Raw genomic sequence first — 21,868 nt, 5'->3', positions numbered from 1 at the left:
ATCTTGCTAACAATTGGCAAGGGCATGAAGAAAGGGAGGGAAGGAATAAATTAAAAAGAAAGTAATAACTAGACATTTCTAATTAATCATTCCTTTTTTTCATGTCTTACCATCTCCCATTAACATTCTAATGTTTCCTTAAATTGTTAATGAATGCCCTACAGTAATCACTATTCAAAAAAGGAATGAGTTGGCATAAATGCAAATGAAAGCACTGCAACATAAATGAACAACTGAGCCCCACTGGTGCTTGCTATCATTAAGGGGCAGCCATAGCCAAGCTCCAGCCACTTTCTGCCACAAGGGAATATGAACTTAACAGTAGCAGATCTTCCTGGTGTTCAAAAGAAGCCGGAAATCTGCATTTTTATGTAAAAATCTCCTAGTTTTAAAAATTGACTTTTTTTTTTAATTTGGTCCCAAGCTGCATGTCTATAGTTGGATCCAGCTAGTCTCCAGTTCACACGCTCTGGCTTATATAGAAATTCTCATCTTCGCAATATGATTCTAAAATATCATCACAAAGCTCCTCCTGTGGTTAGAGAATATGATTAAAAGCGGAGAGTAGTGGTGCTGTCATCGCTCCCTGTACCCTGGATGGACCTCTAGGACAATGTCTACATCACCTTGTTTAGAAATCTGTCTGCTACCACCAGACTAGAAATTTTTGTAGGCAGAGCCACACCTTATTTGTCTTAGTTTCACAAGCGCTTGGCACATAGAAAGCACAAAACAAACATATTTGAATGAATGAATAAGTGAAGGAATAAATACACACCAAATGAATGTACCCTCTGTAAATCTCTTCTAATCTATTTTGTCCAATATGTAACTCAGTGAAAAGATTGTTTTTAGTAATTCTACATTGTAATAATGAGTTACTCTATAACCTAGTAGAAGAAATGGCTGCAGAGATTAATGGTTACATGAATTAAGGGCAGGCTTTCTGAATCTCTCCATTAAAGTCGAGAAACAAGTAATTCAAATAGCTGATATGAGACAGAAAATACATTTTAAGAGGGAAGAAAAGCAAGGAATGTAGATGAGAAGGGAGTCCCCTTACTGTTTCTATGTGATAACAAAAGATTCCTGTATTCATTGTAGACAGGTAATTCTGTAGTGGTTTGTGATTGTAGATGTTATCATTGTTGTTTAAATTACGCTGTTTCTTTCCTACTGTATAACTCCCTACAAGTGAAGTGGCAAGTGGAGGTTTAGAGGAGGAAGAGGAATTCCTGATGCAGCTGGGTGGTAGGAACAAAAAGGAAAGTTCATCCCATGCTGTTTCTATGCAAGCGGGAATGTTTTCAGGCCAAGTTACAAGGAGGCCTGATTTAGAGTCCTTGTCATCCGTCAGCTAGCAGATATGCTTCTTTCTCTCCCTTCTGTACACACACTGTTCTATGTGCTTTGCAGTTTAACCTTTTTTTCACTATAATCATTGAAACAAAAAATCTATGCTCTATACCTAGTACATCAATTTATCATCTTGGCTATAAAATCTATTTCTGGGTAACTCTCAAAGAACAACTCAGCGGGCACTTAACAGCTTAATTATCACCAAACAAGAAGGAACCATAAATAAGTTTTCTACCCTGTGTGGAGTTTGGCAATGCAGACTTTATTTCACCACTGCAGAAGGCTTACATTTTCTGAACCAACACTTGGTACCTATGAGCTAACACTTATGAGTAATGGTCTAGGGATGATGCAAGAGAATAACTGAAATGAGAACAGCTTGGGAAACGTATAATGCCAAAGTAAGCAAGTGAGGGAAGAAAGAAGAGAAGCTTGAGGGCCTAGTTGTAGCGTAAAATATAAAAACATACCAGAATAGATGATGGTGTTGCCTGAAGACTTGAACTTTGGGTGTTCCAAACTAGATCTTCAGTTTGGTGACGCAAAACTCCTCTCACTGAGGAAAGAACAACATTAAAAAACATTTTTAGTTGAGGCCGTACTGTATTTGAGATGCAGGGACAACTGAAAGCCAAATTCTTCCTCTTCATAGTTTAGATTTTGGCAGAACATATGGGACACACTTACTTAGAAAATGTTTATTACTTTATTCATATATTTTATTTATATTAGCACAATCTGCCTGAATTATAAGAATCTAACATAAAATAAAGATTCTTCCCATTATTACATTTAGGACATCCTCTATTACTTCCTTTCCTTTCTCAAGTCAGTTTTTATTCTGTTCAAGATTCCTATGAAGCGCTTATTTTTTAATTAATTTTTAAGTAAAACAGTTGTACTGAGGCCGCGCGCGGTGGCTCAAGCCTGTAATCCCAGCACTTTGGGAGGCCAAGACGGGCGGATCACGAGGTCAGGAGATCGAGACCATCCTGGCCAACACAGTGAAACCCCGTCTCTATTAAAAACTACAAAAAACTAGCCGGGCGAGGTGGCGGGCGCCTGTAGTCCCAGCTACCCGGAAGGCTGAGGCAGGAGAATGGCGTGAACCCGGGAGGCGGAGCTTGCAGTGAGCTGAGATCCGGCCATAGCACTCCAGCCTGGGTGACGGAGTGAGACTCCGTCTCAAAAAAAAAAAAAAAGTTGTACTGAAATTTCAATTCTTTTGGTTTATGCTAAGAATGGTAGAAAAGTATGCAAAAATAATTGCCTTTTGGGAAGAAAGTACCTTTGAAAACTGAGCGAACGGCCGGGCGCGGTGGCTCAAGCCTGTAATCCCAGCACTTTGGGAGGCCGAGACGGGCGGATCACGAGGTCAGGAGATCGAGACTATCCTGGCTAACACGGTGAAACCCCGTCTCTACTAAAAAATACAAAAAACTAGCCGGGCGAGGTGGCGGGCGCCTGTAGTCCCAGCTACTTGGGAGGCTGAGGCAGGAGAATGGCGTAAACCCGGGAGGCAGAGTACGCAGTGAGCTGAGATCCGGCCACTGCACTCCAGCCTGGGCGACAGAGCAAGACTCCGTCTCAAAAAAAAAAAAAAAAAAAAAAAAAAACTGAGCTAGGACACCAAAAATCTTTATCACTGTAATGATATTAAAAGAGTAACATAGAGAGTAGATTATATAATTTAATTCAACAAAAATTTAATGAATCCTTGCTAGTTACCACAGACTTTACCAAAGTTGAGGCTATAAACATTAATAAAGCCAAGTTTCTCTTCTGGAAGCATTGCATATATCAGGGAAATAAACACAAATTCTAAAACAATATGAGGGGCATACATACAATGTATGGTGACACAGACAAAGAAGTAGCTGATTTTGCCCACAGGGGAGAGAAAATCAATAAAAGCTAAAAAGAAGGGATTGCCAGGAGAGTGATCTGGTGTATGCAACCAAAAATAGAAGTAGAATCTCTTTATTCACCTGTTCCCACTGGCCTGACATAACAGGAATCAAGCAAAGGTCAAAAACCCTATTTGGCTTAAGTATTTTCCAAAACTTTTAAAAACTGTGTATACAATTATCTTGTCTTCTATGAAAAATAAGCTCCACAAGATCAAGGAGTGATATGGTTTGGCTTTATGTCCCCACCCAAATCTCATGTTGAGTTGTGATCCCAAGTGCTGGAAGTGGGGCCTGGTGGAAGGTGATTGGATCATGGGGGCAGATTTCCTCTTCGCTGTTCTCATGATAGTAAGTGAGTCCTGATGAGACCTAGTTGTTTAAAAGTGTGTGGCACTTCTCTCTCTCCCTCTCTCTCTCTCTCTCTGTCTCTTCCCCTGCCTCCCTCCTGCTCCACCATGGAAAGATGTGCTTGCTTGCCCTTCACCTCTTCACCTTCTGCCATGATTTTAAGTTTCCTGAGGCCTTCCAGCCATGCTTCCTGTACAGCCTGTGGAACTGTAAGTCAATTAAACCTCTTTTCTTCATAAATTACCCAGCCTCAGGTTCTTTATAGCAGTGTGAGAATGGACTAATACAAGGAGGATCATATCTTTTGAGATAATGATCAAGTTACATAGAAAGCTGCCACCATTCAGAACTCTGAAGTTGGCCTGATAATAGAAATAAATTTTAGAGACCAAATTCTGAGTAATTGAAATATACACCTAATGAAAGCCTAAGGCACTTGAATTAGTTGGTACTAGATATTGTAAAGCTTTTGTTGAACTTGCTTACAAATTCTAAGAAAGTCGTTTACCTCTTTTTAGGACACCTTTATGAAAGTAGCTCCACCCACAGGCTCCACACAAAAGGAAGATCTTGCAATACTGTTTGTGGATGTAGTTTCCTAAGCAACCTCTGTTTATTGTAGACCTTAATCTTCATGTCATTCTCCTACCACTCCAGTTACTGACCTCGGTGTTTGCACCTTCTGCTCAATGTCGGTTCTTAACCCACTTAGGTCATGATCTCCTAACTACATCTTTTCTCTGTCTGATCCCAATATCCTGATTCCTAGAATCTTCTGCCCATATGCTGTCCCTATGGTTAGCCCCGGCTAATCTCTATTAGCATTGCCAGAGGGACTTCAGCAGTTTCAGATTATAACAAGCTTCTTATCTGTTCACTGTTTTATCTAGCCCTAGTGTTCCAACAGAGATTCAACAATGACAAAGGAGTATATGAAGAAGTGAGCCCAGGATACCTACTCCAAAATATAAAGGCTCCCTAATGTTTAAGAATGAATGGTTCTATATCACTCTCATCCACTGAAGAGAGTGTTTCTCCATCTTAAACTCCTATGCACTTCATATAAAGCCCAGACCACTTTGTGACCCTGTCCCAGCAGAGTGTCACATTAAAAAAAAAAGGTTGGTCCAGCAGCCAAAATAAGTTGAAAGCAATGTAAAGTTTTGGTCTGGAAAAAAGGAAAAAAGAAAAGAAAAGAAAAGAAAAGAAAAGAAGGAAGGAAGGAAGGAAGGAAGGAAGGAAAGAAAGAAAGAAAGAGAAAGAGACAGAGACAAAATCTTATTTGGGAAAAAAGAGATTAAATCACATGCAGTAAAATCTTATTAAAAATTTTTTCTCTCCCTTTCCCTTTCTCACTTTCTCTGTCTCTTTCACGCACACACATATACACAAATACACACACACACACATAACTGCTTGAAAAGATAAGACTCTTCTTTGTCTCTCTAAAAATTCTCCTTCCCTACCTTGCCTTTTAAATCTACTATTCTCTTTGATTATTAATTTTCTGATCTCCCTGTGTAAATCCAACAAGGCTCTCTGGCTTCTCTAGTGTCTATTTTTGTTTATTTGTTATACACACACACACACACACAGAGCTAGGTAGTAGCTGCCTGAAAGGACAGGACAGAGGCTTTTTTCTCTTTAAAATGTGTGGGAGCTAGAGAGGCTGTAAAAATGCATCATTAGTATTGCCTCATTTGCAGATTTTCCTCCTCGGCAGCTGGTACTTCTCCTATGCTGTCACTTCAGTAATGCATATTCCACTGAACATTTTAAAAGCTAAACTACCAATGAGTAAAGAAATCATGGAGAATAGAAGCAAATGCAAAGTAGCAAGTGAGTTAGCAGGATACCGTGGCCCTGATGAGTTAAGATGCTGCATAGTAGTAGCTAGAATCCTAGCAAGTTTTAAGTCCAAGGTTGACTGGGCACCCTGTAGCCTCCAAATCCAGGTTAAACACCCTCTTCTTCACGATCTGTCATATCCACCTGTTCATTATGGATCATAACAGGATCTCCACAGCGATCTGAATTTAAAGTCAGTATTGGATTATCCGGGATTCCACACAGCGCCCATTATCACTTCTTTGACCTAGATCTCCCATTGCCTTTCTTGAGCTCTTCCTTTTTTTCTACACTCTGATTTTTAAGCCTTTACTAGCTGACTTACCTCAGAGAGTTCATGTCTCAGTTGTCAGGGAAGCATTATACATACTTCCAAGTACTACTTTCCTTTTTCTTATACTTTGCTCCTATTTCTGTAAACTATTTCTAACTGCTACTTTCCACACTCTGTGGCCTTTTGTCTAAAAATATTCCAGAAAGCCCCGATTAATCTATCCAAAATAGCTGCATGGCTAAAGCTCCATTCATATCAGGTTGACCCACGTCTCATAAATTCTAGAGAATGATCAGAACCTTATATATTTCGGGAAATTAGTTTACACCAGAGCATACCAGAAAAGAAACTATACAAGGACTGCATGATGGATATGAAACTTACCATTGATAAGCTGCAGGGAATCAGGATCTGGATTCAAGGAAGAGTTCCCCAGCAAAAAATTCTGCTGCAATGTCTCAGCAATATAATCTCTGAAGTTACTGATTGTATAAACAACAGTGGGTTTATCGTCCAGTTCCACAAGGCCATGGTTTTCCACCTTGTTGGAGTGAAGGCTGATGAGGTCCCAGGTGGTATTGCTAATGGCCTCACCGTTGAAGGTAACTGCATAGTAAACATCCACACCACTATGGATGGAAAGAGAGAACAGATTAGGTTCAGCTAAGGAAGCACAAAGAAAGGAGCACTGAACCCATGAAGAAACAAATATTGGACCCAGAGGGGGAGTCTCAAAGAGCATGGATTCCATCACTTTTCTCTGAAAACCCTGGACAACCTTTTGCCATCTTCTCCTCTTCCCCTACGTTCTCGTTTCTCCTTTCCTCTTTCAAAGGCAAGTCCTCCATCTTCACTGTCAGCCTACTTCTTCTTTTCCTATTAGCATGTCCCCCCTCCCATTTTTAAAAACAGTCTTTCTAATTCCTTTTGACAGTGCAAAATCCTCTCACATCACTTCATTGTTGTTGTTAGATGAATTATGTACTGAAACATAGTTATCTATTGTGGTAGGAAAATTATGAAAAACTTGGTACTAAAGCAAATTGATGATTATTTTCCTTTAAAATGTTGTGCTGGAGTATTTTCTAACACGACAGTTCTTTCAGAAGACATACTTTGGTTTGATAACCCAGACAATTTACAGTTCTATAAAGTTTAAGACTAAATTGTAAAAAACTATTATGAAGTAATTTTTTTCTCGGCCTAGTAGGAAAAAAATCTCTGAAGTTATATTTTACTACCCTCCAGGGCATTAACCAATTTTGTATGCAACTTAGTAATCTGTTCCGAATTGACTATATGAATTTCTCTTTTTCAGATACTCTAGAAACAAGCTCTGTCTCTCTCTCTCTCTTTTTAAAGCTAAGTCCCTTATTAGTGAATTATGTAAAACCTCAACAAGTACTAACAAACAGCACTTGTCTGGGAATTAGGCTTTTTCACCATCAACCTTTCCACAAGCAAACAAAGAGGAGACTTCTTGGAACACAGGACAGAAAGACAGAAAATAAATAAGTATGAGTTGATGTGTTGACATTTTCTTAACTAGTCTTTTGGAGAAATAACATCAGAATATAAAATTTTAAACCAAATAAAAATACTCCTCTAGACTCCAACTCAGATTTCTCTAACTAAAAGCTAACAGTTTGTAAGTGTTGATAATGTGACAGGTATTTTACATGCTTCATCTCATTTAATTTTCATAATAACCTGATGAAAGATATTTTAGCTTCAGAATATTGTTGAGGAAACAAGCCCTTAGAGCCGTTAAAAGACTTCCTTTAGATTTCATAACATGAAATATGTGGCAGAGTCATAATTTCAACACAGATCTGTCCAACTCCAGCCCCTACATTCTGAACTACTATGCTACCCTCTCAGTAGCTTTAATTAAACTATTACCCGAAAAAGTAATTATGAGGACAGCTCAATACTAGTCATCACTGTGGCTTCCAGCCAGTCTCTGTAGCACATCCATCATAGGCAGTAAGTACCCAGCAAGCCACACCAAGATCCCTCTGGAGGAAAGGACAACACTACCTTCCAAGAGACAAACCACTCAAGGCAGACATGCAGTAAAAGCAATTCGCCACTTTCAGACATTCCACAGCAGCAAACTATTCTCAAAACAAAGCATAAAAATAAATTAATGAAAAATTGAATAAAATTTAAACTAACATGCTTCTTCCACTGAACTTATATATTCTCATGTATTTCTTTATTTCAGCCTCCATTGCTTTGTACAAAGATTTTGTTCACAGTGACGGTGTCTCAGTCTCTCCTTGAGTTTCTATCCCCAGTGCTCAGTTTGGTGCCTAGCAGAGAGGTACCCAGTACCTACTAGATGAACAGAAATATATACTTGCCTGAATGTAAAAAGAAAACTGCAGCATAATCAGATCTAAAGGAAAGTATCAACATAATAAGGATGACATCATAGAGTATAGGAAAAAAGAAATTAGTCAGCTCATTGATGTTACTAGTTAGTGGAAAGCTTCTGACCAGTATGTTGGGAGTTCTTTGGGAAATAGATCCCTAGATTGGAAATGGCTACAATAAGCTATCATGGCTAGATGACACTGGCTGCTGAGATCATCCAAATTCCTCTTTTTGATTTCAAGCTTGTAAAAGAAACTTTTGATTATAACTCCCTACAAATTTTCCTATGAGGAAAGAATGCAGGAGCCAGTCAATGCTATAATAATTGATTGGTCTGTTGGCACATATATTTCTCATTTTTAAATAGATCAACAGGCATCCTAGAGAATTCATTGTCTTTTATGGTTTGGTAAGCATGACTGGTCTCAAGAGACTTCTAATTCCTGAGAGCACTGGTCTGGACCTGGCGTGGCCTACACGGCACAGATCACACACCCTGGACTGCAGGGAAAGCCATAAAGGTGACACTCCCACCTGGCATACAAGCAAGCAGCCAGGCCTCTTTGATGTTCCTGTTTTACTCTGAGTGACGCCAATACTGTTTTCTTCCCAGATATGATAGGATACCTCTTCTAATGCAGTGGTTCAGGGCACTTAAAAGTAACAACTGAGCACTTTGACACCCTGATGCTCTAAGTAGTAAAAACACCTGCTTGTCTCTAGAACTTCCCTCAATCCTCTAAGCAATGAAAGTATTTCAATTTTGCACATCTGAGAATGTTGATTCATAGGTAATTCCCAATATTATTTATAAAGAAATCAAATCAGTCAAATATGCTAAAATATCAAATGATGGTTACAAGATAAAATCAAACAATAAGAGGGTCACCTACTGATCAGAACTCATCACACCATATTCCCCCTTGCTCTTGATGAGCCTTCAGTCATCCTGATAGACTCGCAGACGATAGGCACCTGCTCTGTTTCTGGATCTTTGTACATACATTTCCTTCTCTCTGTAATGCCTGTTATTACCTCCCAGCCCTTATATCTTCCACATACACATGTACACATACATACAGATACCTTCTTCACCTGGCTATTTCTTTTTTACTTCAGCTTAGCTGTCATCTCCCAGGGAAACTTCTTTTTAACATGAAGACGTGATTGATGCTCATGTTCTATCACCCCACCAACTTTATAAGCACAATTATTTTTTGGTTTTATGTCCCCACCATCTAGCACAATGTCTGGCTCATAGTAGTTCAATACAGACTTGTGAAAATAATGAAGAAACAAATGGTCGATTCTGTTCCCTAATGTAGGCAGATAAGACAATTGAATGCATGTCACTTAAACAACAGTACATGATATGCCTGACTTAATCTGAAGCATTTTCAGACTCTAAATATAACAGAGCAATTTTTAACTCTAAAGCACATTCATATTAGCATCATATATTTGTATCTTCTGGTTAATAATTTTAGAGACATTGTTTCCTGGCCATAGCCCAGTTCTGTAAGGATATGCATGCTCTTCCAAGTCTTAGAGTGATGGACCATATCTACCTCTCCAGAAAGGTGGGTTTCTTTTTGGGATTTTTGCACAACCTATTAAACTTACTTCTAGTGTAAACATGACTCTAAGATTAAAAAAAAAAAAACTATAAGAAGAAAAAGAGGGCAGAGGAAAGGCTATGTCAGTTAGTACTTCAGTTGGCTCTTAGGCTATGCAGAAAATCAGACAAGGAGAGTTAAGCATTTACTGGGAATCTACCATGTGCCTTGCATGACTTTTAAAATGATAGGGAAAAGATCAAGAGAAATGCTCCTGGATCAAGAAATCTATCAGGCAGCCTGGAATAGATTACTGGTGTTATTCTTTATTGGCAAAATATTATTTGCCTCCCAATGTTTCCATTGGACATCTAAATATAATACTTCTATTATAATCTACCTTGTCTAGTACAGATAACTTCATTAAAGAAGATAAAATGCCTCAGAGAGATGTTATACTTTGTTACCATGTTTTCGTCCTGGAAAGAGAACTCAAGTGCTTGAGATACCAGAAAACCATCTATTTCGAGGGCCAAGAACATCACTGTGACCCAGAACAGACTGAGTTCTGGCATGGTAATGGAGTACAAAGATATCTCAGGATGAGGGACAGAATAAAAGAAAACCGAGAGGCCAAGGAAATTCATGAGAAGCAGAATACATACTGGTAGATAAATAGTATCTGATTGAAGAAAGTTGTGCTGGCTCTCCATACTTAGCAACTCCAAGTTAACTAACCACCACCACTGGATCATCATCTTTCATCTTCTGAACTGGACTCAGGCAGCTGCTATACAGAGGAGAGTTGCTGTGTCTGACAGCTATTTCCAAAGACATCAATCATGTGGAGATGAAGTTTACCCTTTCTTATTCTCTCCTCTCAGATGCCCTGATTGGTTATTTGATGTATATATATTTTAAAAATTAAAAATAGTGCTATCATATTTCATCATGGTCAGCCAAAACAAGGATATTTTGGAGAAACTCAGACATCTCTTCTTTTGTAGCTTCTTCTAGGAAGCAGATACATATTGAAAAAGCCTGAAGCTAAATATATAAATTGCGTATACCAGATGGATATGTTGTTGATTCACTTCAAATGCATACTACTAAATTAACATAATGAGTACATTTTAAAAGAGGTGCACAGCAAATAAAAAACTTCATGTGCATATAAATGTTTATGAAGAGAGAGAGAGAAACGGCATATTATATATCCTATAGACTATTTCAGTGTTATACATTCATTTATACACAGCTCAAAATATAAGTACACCCAAAAGTTACAAATAAATTTTATCAGCTGGTTAATTCCTGACAATGCTGAATAATTTTGAAAACTGTACCTAGGTTAGCAATTCTGGGTGACATTAGTAATATGGCTGACTAGAGACACCTGGCACTCATCCCCACACTACAAGAAGGGATAAAAGCAACCATAAAAATAAACAATGAGAGAAGAAATAAGGAACAAAGAATATACAAAACAACTAGAAAACAAACAACAAAATGACAGAAGTTCTCAACTGTGAATTACAACCTTGAAGTTAAATAGGTTAAATTCTCCATTTAAAATATATAGACTGGCTGAAAGGATCAAAAAAAAAAAGACAAACTATATGCTGCCTACAAGAAACTTACATGACCTATAAAGACACATAAAGATCTAAAGTGAAGGGATGGAAACATATATCCCACACACACAAACAGAAACCAAAAGCAAGGGGAGTAACCATGCTTAGAAACAACAGACTTCAAGTCAAAAGTTGAAAAAAGAGACAAAGAAGGACATTATATAATAATAAAGGAATCCATTCAGCAAGAAAATATAACAATTATAAATATATCTGCACCCAAAATGGAGCACCAAGATATATAAAGCAACTATTATTAGATCTAAATGGAGAGATAGACCCCAATATAATAAGAGTTGAGGACTTCAACACCCCATTATCTCCCTAGAACAAATCATCTAGAAAGAAAAATCAACAAAGGAACACCAGATTTAAACTGCACCACAGACTAAGTGGCCCTCACAGGCATTTACAGAACATTTCACTGAACAGATGCACAGCTGCAGAATACACATTGTTTTCATTAGTACATGGAATATTTTCCATGATTGACCATATGTTAAGACACAGAACAAGTCTCAAAAAAAATTTTTGATCAAAATTATATCAAGTATCTTATCTGACCACAATGGAATTATACTAGAAATCAAAACAAGAGACAAATTTAAAACTATACAAATAAAGGAAAGTTAAACAATATGCTCTTAAATGATCAATGGGTGAAGAAATTTAAAATAAAAACAAAATATTCCTTGTAACAAACGAAAATAGAAACACAACATGCCAAAACCTGTGGGACACAGCAAAAGCAGTAGTAAGAGGCAAGTTTATAGCAATAAATGTCTACATCAAACAACTAAAATGATTTCAAATAAACAACTTAACAATGCATCTCAAATAACTACAAAGGCAAAAACAAACCAAACCAAAAAATTAGTAGCAGGAAAGAAATAATAAAGATCAGAGCAGAAATAAAAGACATGGAGACCAAAATAAATATACAAAAGAGTAACAAAACAAACAGTTGGTTTTTTGAAAAGATAAAAATCAACAAACCATTAGCTAGACTAATGGTCTATAGCATTCTACCATTACTCAAAGTAATCTACAGATTCAAAAAAAAGAGAGATAGAAGACCCAACCAATAAAATCAGAAATGAAAAAGGAGACATCACATCAAATACCACAGAAATGGAAAGGATAATTACAGACCACTATGAATAACCATATGCCAATAAATTTGAAAACCTAGTAGAAATAAATTCCTGAACACATATAACCTACCAAAATTGAACCAAAAAGAAACAGAAAACCTGAGCAGACCAACAACAAGTAACAAGATTAAATCAGTAACAAAAAGTCTACTGAAAAAGAAAAGTTCAGGACCGGATGACTTCACCACTGAATTCTACTGAACCTTTAAAGAAGAATGAATACCAATTCTTCTGAAATTATTCCACAAAATTAAAGCAGAAAAATTTAATTATTCCAAAACCAGACACGCACATGACAAAAATTGAAAACTACAGGGCCAAATCCCTGATGAACACAGCTGCAAAAATCCTCAACAAAATATTAGCAAATCAAATCCAATAGCCCCTCAAAAAGATAATACACCATGACCAAGTAGGATTTATCCCAGAAATGCAAGGATTGTTCAACATATGCAAATCAATAAGGATGATACATCACATCAGCAGAATGAAGAATAAAAACCATATGATCATCATAATGATAGAGAAAAACTATTTAATAAAATTCAACATGCCTTCATGATTAAAACCCTCAAAAAATTAGGTAGAGAAAAAGCACCTCAATACAATAAAGTCCACATATGACAATGCCACAGCTAACATCATACTGCATGGGGAAAAGTTGGAAGCATTTCCTCTAAGAACTGGAACAAGGCAAGAATGCCCACTTTTACCACTGCTGTTCAACATAGTACCAGAAGTCCTATCCAGAGCAATCAAGCAAAAGAAATAAATAAAAGGCATACAAGTTGGAAAAGAGGAAGTCAAATTATCCCTGTTTGCTGATCATGTGGTCTTACACTGAGAAAAACCCGAAGACTCCATTTAAAAAACTCCTAGATTTGATGAATGAATTTAGTAAGGTTGCAGGATACAAAATCAACTTACAAAAATCCAGTGGCATTTCTATACACAAGCAACAATTTAGCTGAGGAAAAAAAAAAAAGGCAATCCCATTTACAATAGCTACAAGAAAAATAAAATATGTAAAAATAAATTTAACCAAGCAGGTGAAAGACCTCTGAAAGAAAAACTACAAAACACTGATGAAAGAAATTAAAAGGGATACAAAAAAATGGGAAAACATCCCATTCTCTTGCATCAGAAGAATTAAAATTGTTACAATGACCATCGTACTCAAAGCAATCTATAGGTTTGAAGCAATCCTTATCAAAATGCCAATGACATTCTTCACAGAAATAGAAAAGAAAGTCTTAAAATTGGTATGGAACCACAAAAGACCCCAAATAGCCAAAGCAATCCTGAGAAAAAATAACAAAGCTGAAGGTATGTATCATACTACTAGACTTCAAATAAAGTACAAAGTTGTAGTCATCAAAACAGCCTGGTACTAGCAATAAAAACAGACACATAGATCAATGGAACAGCATAGAGAATCCAGAAATCAATCCATATATACAACCAATTGATTTTTGGCAAAAGTGTCAAGAACATATACTGCAGGAAGGACACTCTCTTCAATGAATGGTGCTGGGAAAACTGGATATCCATATGCAGAAGAATGAAACTAGACCCCACAGCTCTCACTCTATACAAAAAATCCACTCAAAGTGGATCAAAGACCTAAATGTCAGACTTGAAAAACTATCAAATACTAGAAGAAAACATTCGGAAAACACTTCAGGACCTTGGTCTTGAAAAAGATTTTATGAATAAGACCTCAGAGGCATAGGCAACAAAAACAAAAATAAACAAATGGAATCACATTAAACTAAAAAGCTTGTGCACAGCAAAGGAAACAATCAACAGAGTGAAAAGGTAACCTGCAGAATGAGAGAAAATATTTGCAAACTATTTATCTGACATGAGATCAATATCCAGAATACAGAAGAAACTCAAATATCTCCACAGCAAAATAATAATCCAATTTAAAAATGTGCAAATGATCCGAATCGACATTTCTCAAAAGAAAACATAGAAATGGCCAAAAAATATATTTTAAAATGCTCAACATCTTCATCAACAGGGATATGCAAATCAAAACCAAAATGAAGTATCATCTAATGCCAGTTAGGATAGCTATTATCAAAAAGACAAAAAATAGCAAATGCTAGTGAGGATCCAGAGAAAGGGGGATTCTTACATACTTCTGGCGGGAATGTAAACTTGTATAGCCACTGTGGAAAACAATATGGAAGTTCCTCAAAAAACTACAAATGAAACTACCATATGATCCAGCAATCCCACTACTGGGCATTTATTCAAAGGGAAGGAAATTAGTATATCAAAGAGATATCCACACACCCATGTTTATTTATTTCAGCACTACTCACAACAGCCAAGATATGGGGTCAACGTGGGTGTCCAACAACAGATGAATGAATGAAGAAAATGTGTTATACATAAGCAACCAAGTAGTTTAGCTTCCAAATGCCTTTTCTTTTTTTTTTTTTTTTTTTTTTTTTTTTGAGATGGAGTCTTGCTGTGTCGTCCAGGCTGCAGGGCAGTGGCGCGATTTCGGATCACTGCAAGCTCCGCCTCCCGGGTTCACGCCATTCTCCTGGCTCAGCCTCCGGAGCAGCTGGGACCACCGGCGCCCACCACCGCGCCCGGCTACTTTTTTGCATTTTTTAGTAGAGACGGGGTTTCACAGTGTTAGCCAGAATGGTCTCCATCTCCTGACCTCATGATCCACCCTCCTCGGCCTCCCAAAGTGCTGGGATTACCGATGTGAGCCACCGCGTCTGGCCCCAAATGCATTTTAAAACATTTTTTCTTTTCTCCTTTCTTCTCAGTCTCAAGTCGTAACCTTGAAACAAACTGCAGGAGCCTTTTCCCCCTTAGTTTTAAAATACAGCCCTGAAACATACTTTGAAACTTCACTCCCTCCTACCATCTCCCACCATGTACTCCTTTCCCCCGTGCACATTTATTTAACTGCATGATTATATCTAATTATATGCTTACTTAGAAGTTCCAGGGGCCAATCTTGAGACAGACCAAGCATGGAGACCCAGTTGCAAAATTCCAGAGATTACCTCAAGACAGTCAACAACCCAGCCATTGTTGAGATGACGCCAGCTGCGCTCCTGGTGGACCATGGCTTGAGATAGCCACTGGAACAAGACATGCAGACACTGTACCCAGCACCCCTCCTGCATGCCTCCCAATGCAAGTTTCCTTTTTTAATCCCAGCCTGAAGTTTGAATCATTTCTGGAGGTTAAGCTGGCCGCTTCCCCCACTGCTAGCTTTGGAAATAAAGTCACTTTCCTTTCACCGCACATCGTCCTTGTTACTGGCTTTGCAAGCAGTGAGCAGCCAAGCCTCCGCTCAGTTACACATACACAATGGAATACTATTTAGCCATGAAAAGAAGGAAATCCTGTGATTCACAACAACACGGATGGACTGGAGGACATTATGTTAAGTGAAATAGGCCAGGAACATAAAGTTAAACAGCCTGTGAGCTAAATCCAGCCTACTACCCATGAGTTAATGAATTTTACATTTTGTAATAGTTGAAAAAAATCAAAAAAAGAACAATATTTTGTGACATGTGAAAATTATATAAAATTCAATGTCCATAAATAAAGTGAAACACAGCAAAGCTCATTAATTTACAATATATTGTCTATGTCTACTTTTACCTGATAGTGGCAGAATTGAGTAGTTGCAACAGAGACCTTATGGCCTGCAAAGTTTAAATTATTTGCTACCTGACTCTCAATAGAAAAGTTTGACAAACCCTGATCTGAAAAAGTCAGACAGTGATATTGGAAGTGATATAAGATTTGAGTTATGCTCCCCTGGACCTACGGCCTGCCATATTTACTAAACTATCTCCCAATTCAATGGATATTAGAGAAAGTGCCAAAAAGTACCTGTCATTTTCCTTGGGGGACCTGAAAATAAAAATTGAAAATATTAAACAGAGTTTGAGACAGGTATTATTGTCACATCATTCATCAAAGTGCAAGTTCTTTGTGTATTTCCTCTGAATTTCTTTGAAATACCTCCTTAAATAAAAATGCTTGCATAGTATCAGATACTGACAAATTCCTATAGATTGAAGGAAGTGAGCAAAGGTGAAAAAAGCATTCTATTTTAAAGACATGGTCTTTACTTTCTTCTAAATTTTAAAAATACTTTAAAACAATTCACGTATGGTTATTTCTTCATAAAGAAACTTTTTTCAGTAAATCAGCAGAGAACTCCAGTTGTTGGCTTTAACAAAATTGGGAACCTTCTTTTGTGGGATACAACATGTTATGTAGTATTAAAATCAGATGGTACACTGTAAAGTAGTAAGGGTTTAGGTAAACGTCAGGACTGACTAATCCATATGATACTGCACAAACTTTAATATTTATTATTTTATGTAGTAGATGCTTAAATAGAACTTTCCATGTGCCAGGAACTGTGCTAAGCATTTTACAAAACTTAGTTGATTTAATCTTCATTAAGATTTATTAGTATCCTCATAATATAGGTATAGAAACCATGGAACAAAGACGCTAAATAATTTGCTGACAGTATTTCAAAAGCATTTTTTTAATAAAGCAGGATTAAGGTAAATTGTCTTTTTTATACAAATGAGAAGTTAAATCCTGGAAATACACCCAAAAGCATCCAGCCAGAAGTGCAGAGGCAGGATTTGAAGCCAGGCAAGTTGGCTACAAAGACTGTGTTGCCCTTCATGTGCTGCCAAATAAGGGAGGCCTTCAAAGGCCTCACATTCTCAGGTTCTCATCTGAGCTTACAACTGGAGGCAGCATCCTGTTTGAAAACTGCTAAAGTTGAACGGGGGCTAGTGGTCATGATATGAGACTAGGTAAGTAGGTCAACTTTAAATATTTGGCCTCTTTCCACTAAATCTGTATCACTAACTAGCTAAACAACACTGGGAAAATTATTTAAATTCCCTGTGCTCTGGTTTCCTTGTTGGAAAATATGAGCATCGTAACTATCTCATAGCATTGATGTTGGAATTAAATAGTGTGTGTGTAAACATACATATATATATATAAAGTCTGGCACACTATAAATGCTATATAAGTGTTTGCTGTTATTTCTGGTAAACTCAGAGGTTTTGTCAAGAACAAGCCAAAGTTGAGATGGATAACATCTAAACTTGGACTATAGCATCACCTAAATCATGGCATTGAGCCTAGCATGAAGGTTCAGAGCAAGAAAAGCTATAAAGTCAGCTGCTTTGTTTCAAAATTCCTCCTCCACCTCAGTTTACAAACTCTTGACTTTGGGTTAATATTTCATCCCTTTAAACCTGTTTCCTCCTCTTAAAAATGAGTATTAATAATATCTATCCTGAGAGGGTTGAAGATTAAGTGAGCTCAGCAATGTGGCATACTCAATACAAAATATTCACTCAGTAAAGTATTCACTCAGTAAATGTTCACAAGTATTATACTGTGAGTCTTAAGCAGGGAATAAATGTCTTTAAAAGAGGTGTCTGGTTTACTCAGATCTGCTATGTTTAAAACAAGGACTAATACATCCCTTCCAGAGTGGCCTCATACCAAGATGTCAAAATCACCACACTGACAAGCTTTAGGAAAACACTGGAGCCACATCTCATCTGCCTTCAGGCTCCTATCAGTGCCAAATAAGACCTACGTAACTTGTCAGCAGCAAGCTGGAGACATGAAACCCTGAATTCTTAACCTAGCCAACTTTATACCTAATATATCTCTTTGAGTTATTATTTGGTCTTTTCTAAATCAATTTCCTCACCTGAAAAACTAACATCAAGAATGCTAATTTACCAGAAACAGCATTAAGTTACAGCATTCAAATCATTTATTGTTAGAATATATATGATAAATATAATGGACATTCCATTCAGAATAAAGAATGCTACTGAACATGTGCATATTTAGAACAAGTCTATTTACCTAAATTCAAGTACACGAATTTCCTTGTAGCCTGGTAACCCAGTAAATGCATTTTCAACCTGTTAAAAATACAAATAAAAATGATAACTATGTAGAAATATGGAAATATATATAGAAAACAATGCTTTTAAGAGTAGAATAAGAAGTGCTCTGTTCACAACTATTAGACGCTTACCTAGGCATACCCAGGTCAGAAAGTGAAAGAAAAAATTTTACCTAAGCACTGCCACATTTTTCTTTTTCATTTTGTCTTTTAAGGTTTTAATGTGCTTTAATATTAATTTTTTCCAAATTATTAAAAAGCATACTCCTTGTTGGCAAAGCACTGGTTTTCCCTTATGTGAAGAAACGAGAAAAAAAAAATTGTTTCAAAAGAAGGTGTAATAGCTTTTTTTTTTTTTTTTTTTTTCTTGAGATGGAGTTTCACTCTGCTGCCTAGGCTGGAGTGCAGTGGTGCAATCTCAGCTCACTGCAACCTCCACCTCCCAGGTTCAAGCAATTGTCCTGCCTCAGCCTCCTGAACAGCTAAAATTACAGGCGTGCACCTCCATGCCGGGCTAATTTTTGTACTTTTACTAGAGACGGAGTTTCACTATGTTGGCCAGGCTGGTCTCGAATTCCCGACTTCAGGTGATCCACCCACCTCAGCCTCCCAAAATGCTAGGATTACAAGCCTGTAATAGCATTTTTAAATGTTATTGTTTGGTTTTGAAATCTGGCCACAGCACACACACTGACAAACAGTGTTTGTTTTCTATAAGTGTGAATGTGGCTGGTGGCATCTCTTTCCTGCTCCTACAGTGAAAGAGAACCACAAACACACTGAACACTCAGATGAGGGGCTTTGTGGTCAGGTAACTCCGCTGGTTCAAAGACTGATTCATGAGCATCACATCTGGAGGAGCCAGTTTTATTACTGAGTCTTTAAAATCTAGCCATGTAACTCCAAATGAGCTTAGTGACTGGAGGTGGAAAATGGTATGCTAGATTGGACTAAAGATGTAAAAACAATCAGGTTGAGGCAGGTGGATCACAAGGTCAGGAGATTGAGACCATCCTGGCTAATACAGTGAAACCCCGTCTCTACTAAAAACACAAAAAATTAGCCGGGCATCAGGGCGGGCGCCTGTAGTCCCAGCTACAGGAGAATGAGGCAGGAGAATGGTGTGAACCCGGGAGGCAGAGGTTGCAGTGAGCCGAGATCACACCACTGTACTCCAGGCTGGGCGACATATTCCATCTCAATGATAATAATAATAATAATAAGGTTAGGCACAAATGCATATTTTAACAAAAATAAACATTTAATCTGTAACATTTCAGAAGATGACAACCTCAGCAGATGAGTCACTATGGAGCCAACATCAGAACAAAGGAAATAAATTAATGGACTTTGGCAACATCTCTGGGCATCTGCTTTTAACCAAGTCCTCATATGAAGAGAGTGGGATTTTTAAAAAATCGTGGTTCACTGAAGATCTTTATGCCTTAAGAATAAAGAATCCAAAGCCAAAGAATGGAACTCTTTGGCCATAGTAATGTGCCCTGTTTTACTCTCTGAAAGGAAATAAAAAACTGTTATAATTCTTGTAGGGTGGTGGGGAGGGGTAGAAGACATAGGACTAGAAATCAGAAGGCTGACGGTTAGTCTCAGCTCTGTTTCTGCTGGCAGAGTGTCCATGCACAGGCCTTCTTTTTTCAGAACTAATACTTCCCTGCCCACCTACCATATTGATTTTAAGATTAAAAGAAATGTACCTAAAAGCACTCCATTAACTGAAAAATGCTGTACAACTGTATGTTATCATTACTACTAATCCCATCTTAGCATAGGCTTTGCCAGCTCTGGAGTCTAAACATGTATAGGTATCCAGTTGCAAGAAGTCATTCGACTTCAACATCAATATTAATAGTCAGTAAAATGTATTGAGGACTGCAATATGTCTGGTGCTTTGCTTTACTTCAATTCTCTGCGACGATCCCAAGAGATAATACATTATTCCTGTTTTATGGATGAGAAAATGGAGATTATAAGATATTAACTAACTTGGCCAAGGTCACACATTTGGTGAGTGACTGAATCAGAATGTATTCAATCCCAGATCTCTCTAACACCAAAGCCCATATTTTTCCCATTGCATTACATTGCCCCTTCCTCTTTCCCTGCCTCATGATAAATATGCTTGAGAATTGGGACCAGGACTGGGAAAACTAAGGTTCACTGTAACTTCTCCCTTTAATTAAAAGGAAGGGGACTCTGTAGAAGGAGTACTTTGAAAGGCAGTAGGAGACCTGATTTTCATTTCTGTTCCTAGAGAGACTACATGACAATGAACAAGTTATTTGGCCTCCTGAGCCTCATCTGTAAAATGGAGATGCTTGCCTACACGGCTGCTGTGAGCAAACAAATAGAAAGTCACCTGTGGAGCACAAGGCACTATGTGAGGATCACACTGACACTGGCACTGCCCTCAGGCACCAACACTACCAGGTCCATCACAATGACCTTCCCCTCTCTGATGTTGTACTTCGTCTTATCCCAAACCTATTATGTCCCCACTTTTTATCCTTTTACACACACACACACACACACACACACACACACACACAGAGAGAGAGAGAGAGAGAGAGAGAGAGAGACTAATAGCTCCTAAACCTCATCCCCTCCAAGCAGGCTTTCTTTCTCCCTGTGTCTTCCAGTAATACCCAGAGAAGCTGAGGGAAAAATCTGTGTGATGGTGCCCTAAAGGGAGGGAGCTGGAGGACCCCCTTCAGTTTGAGACATGATACCCTGCCTCTGCTGTTTCACGCAAAGTGACTGTTGGTAGGCATTTCATTCCAGGTAAGGGGTCGGGGAGTATGGAGATAGACCAGAGAAGGAGGTGTTCCATGGTAGACCCAGAACCTTCAACACCCCCTAATCACCTCAACTCAGTTAGCTACCTGCCTCATAAAGTCCCTGATGAAGATACTTTTCAGAGTGTTTATTGGGCTTCTCTAAATCTGCAGTCATTCCATGCAATTGTTTACCCAAACACTAAACTGTATCAAAAGTTCCTTAATCAAAGGACAGAGAAAACCAGACGGCCAGCCCAAGACACTCTTTGATGCCAGGTGGCCATGGCCTGGCTGACATTTCTTCCACATACCATCTAGCCTTGCAACTTGGCCACACCACTAGGAAAATGAATTGTCTGGCCTCCCCTTCCCACGTCTGATGGCTACAATAATGCTTTGGCTGAGAGATGCACATTTTTATTTCCCATCTGGACACAGTATCTGGGGAAGAAAATTAAGGTAATGGAATTGATAAACTTGGCTAAGGAGAACCCCGTCAAGAAGGAATGGGAAAAAATAAACAGTAAGGAATGGTGTGCCCTGTCATCTGACAGACAGGGGTAGATGAGCATTCAATGTCTTACTGCACAAAAGCAGAGGCAAACTAGACAGGGACAATGGGTCATTTTTGACTGAAAAAATCTTGAGTTTAAGT

The 21,868-nt window shown here is 38.1% G+C and overlaps 1 protein-coding gene across 1 annotated transcript in view; it reads right to left on the bottom strand.

The window, feature by feature from the left end:
* IMPG2 (interphotoreceptor matrix proteoglycan 2) overlaps positions 1-21,868 on the bottom strand; it is a 109,331-nt gene that overhangs the window by 29,930 nt on the left and 57,533 nt on the right. Inside the window, exons 8-11 of the mRNA XM_033211434.1 lie at positions 18,376-18,434; positions 16,345-16,365; positions 6,124-6,368; positions 1,830-1,915 (exon numbers count right to left, since the gene is read on the bottom strand). Coding sequence (XP_033067325.1) covers positions 1,830-1,915; positions 6,124-6,368; positions 16,345-16,365; positions 18,376-18,434 — 411 coding nt within the window. The remainder of the gene's footprint in view (positions 1-1,829; positions 1,916-6,123; positions 6,369-16,344; positions 16,366-18,375; positions 18,435-21,868) is intronic.

This window comes from Trachypithecus francoisi, unplaced genomic scaffold (assembly GCF_009764315.1).
Source record: "Trachypithecus francoisi isolate TF-2019V2 unplaced genomic scaffold, Tfra_2.0 Lachesis_group0, whole genome shotgun sequence".
Classification (NCBI taxonomy): domain Eukaryota; kingdom Metazoa; phylum Chordata; class Mammalia; order Primates; family Cercopithecidae; genus Trachypithecus; species Trachypithecus francoisi.
This window is presented reverse-complemented; position numbering and strand designations above follow the sequence as displayed.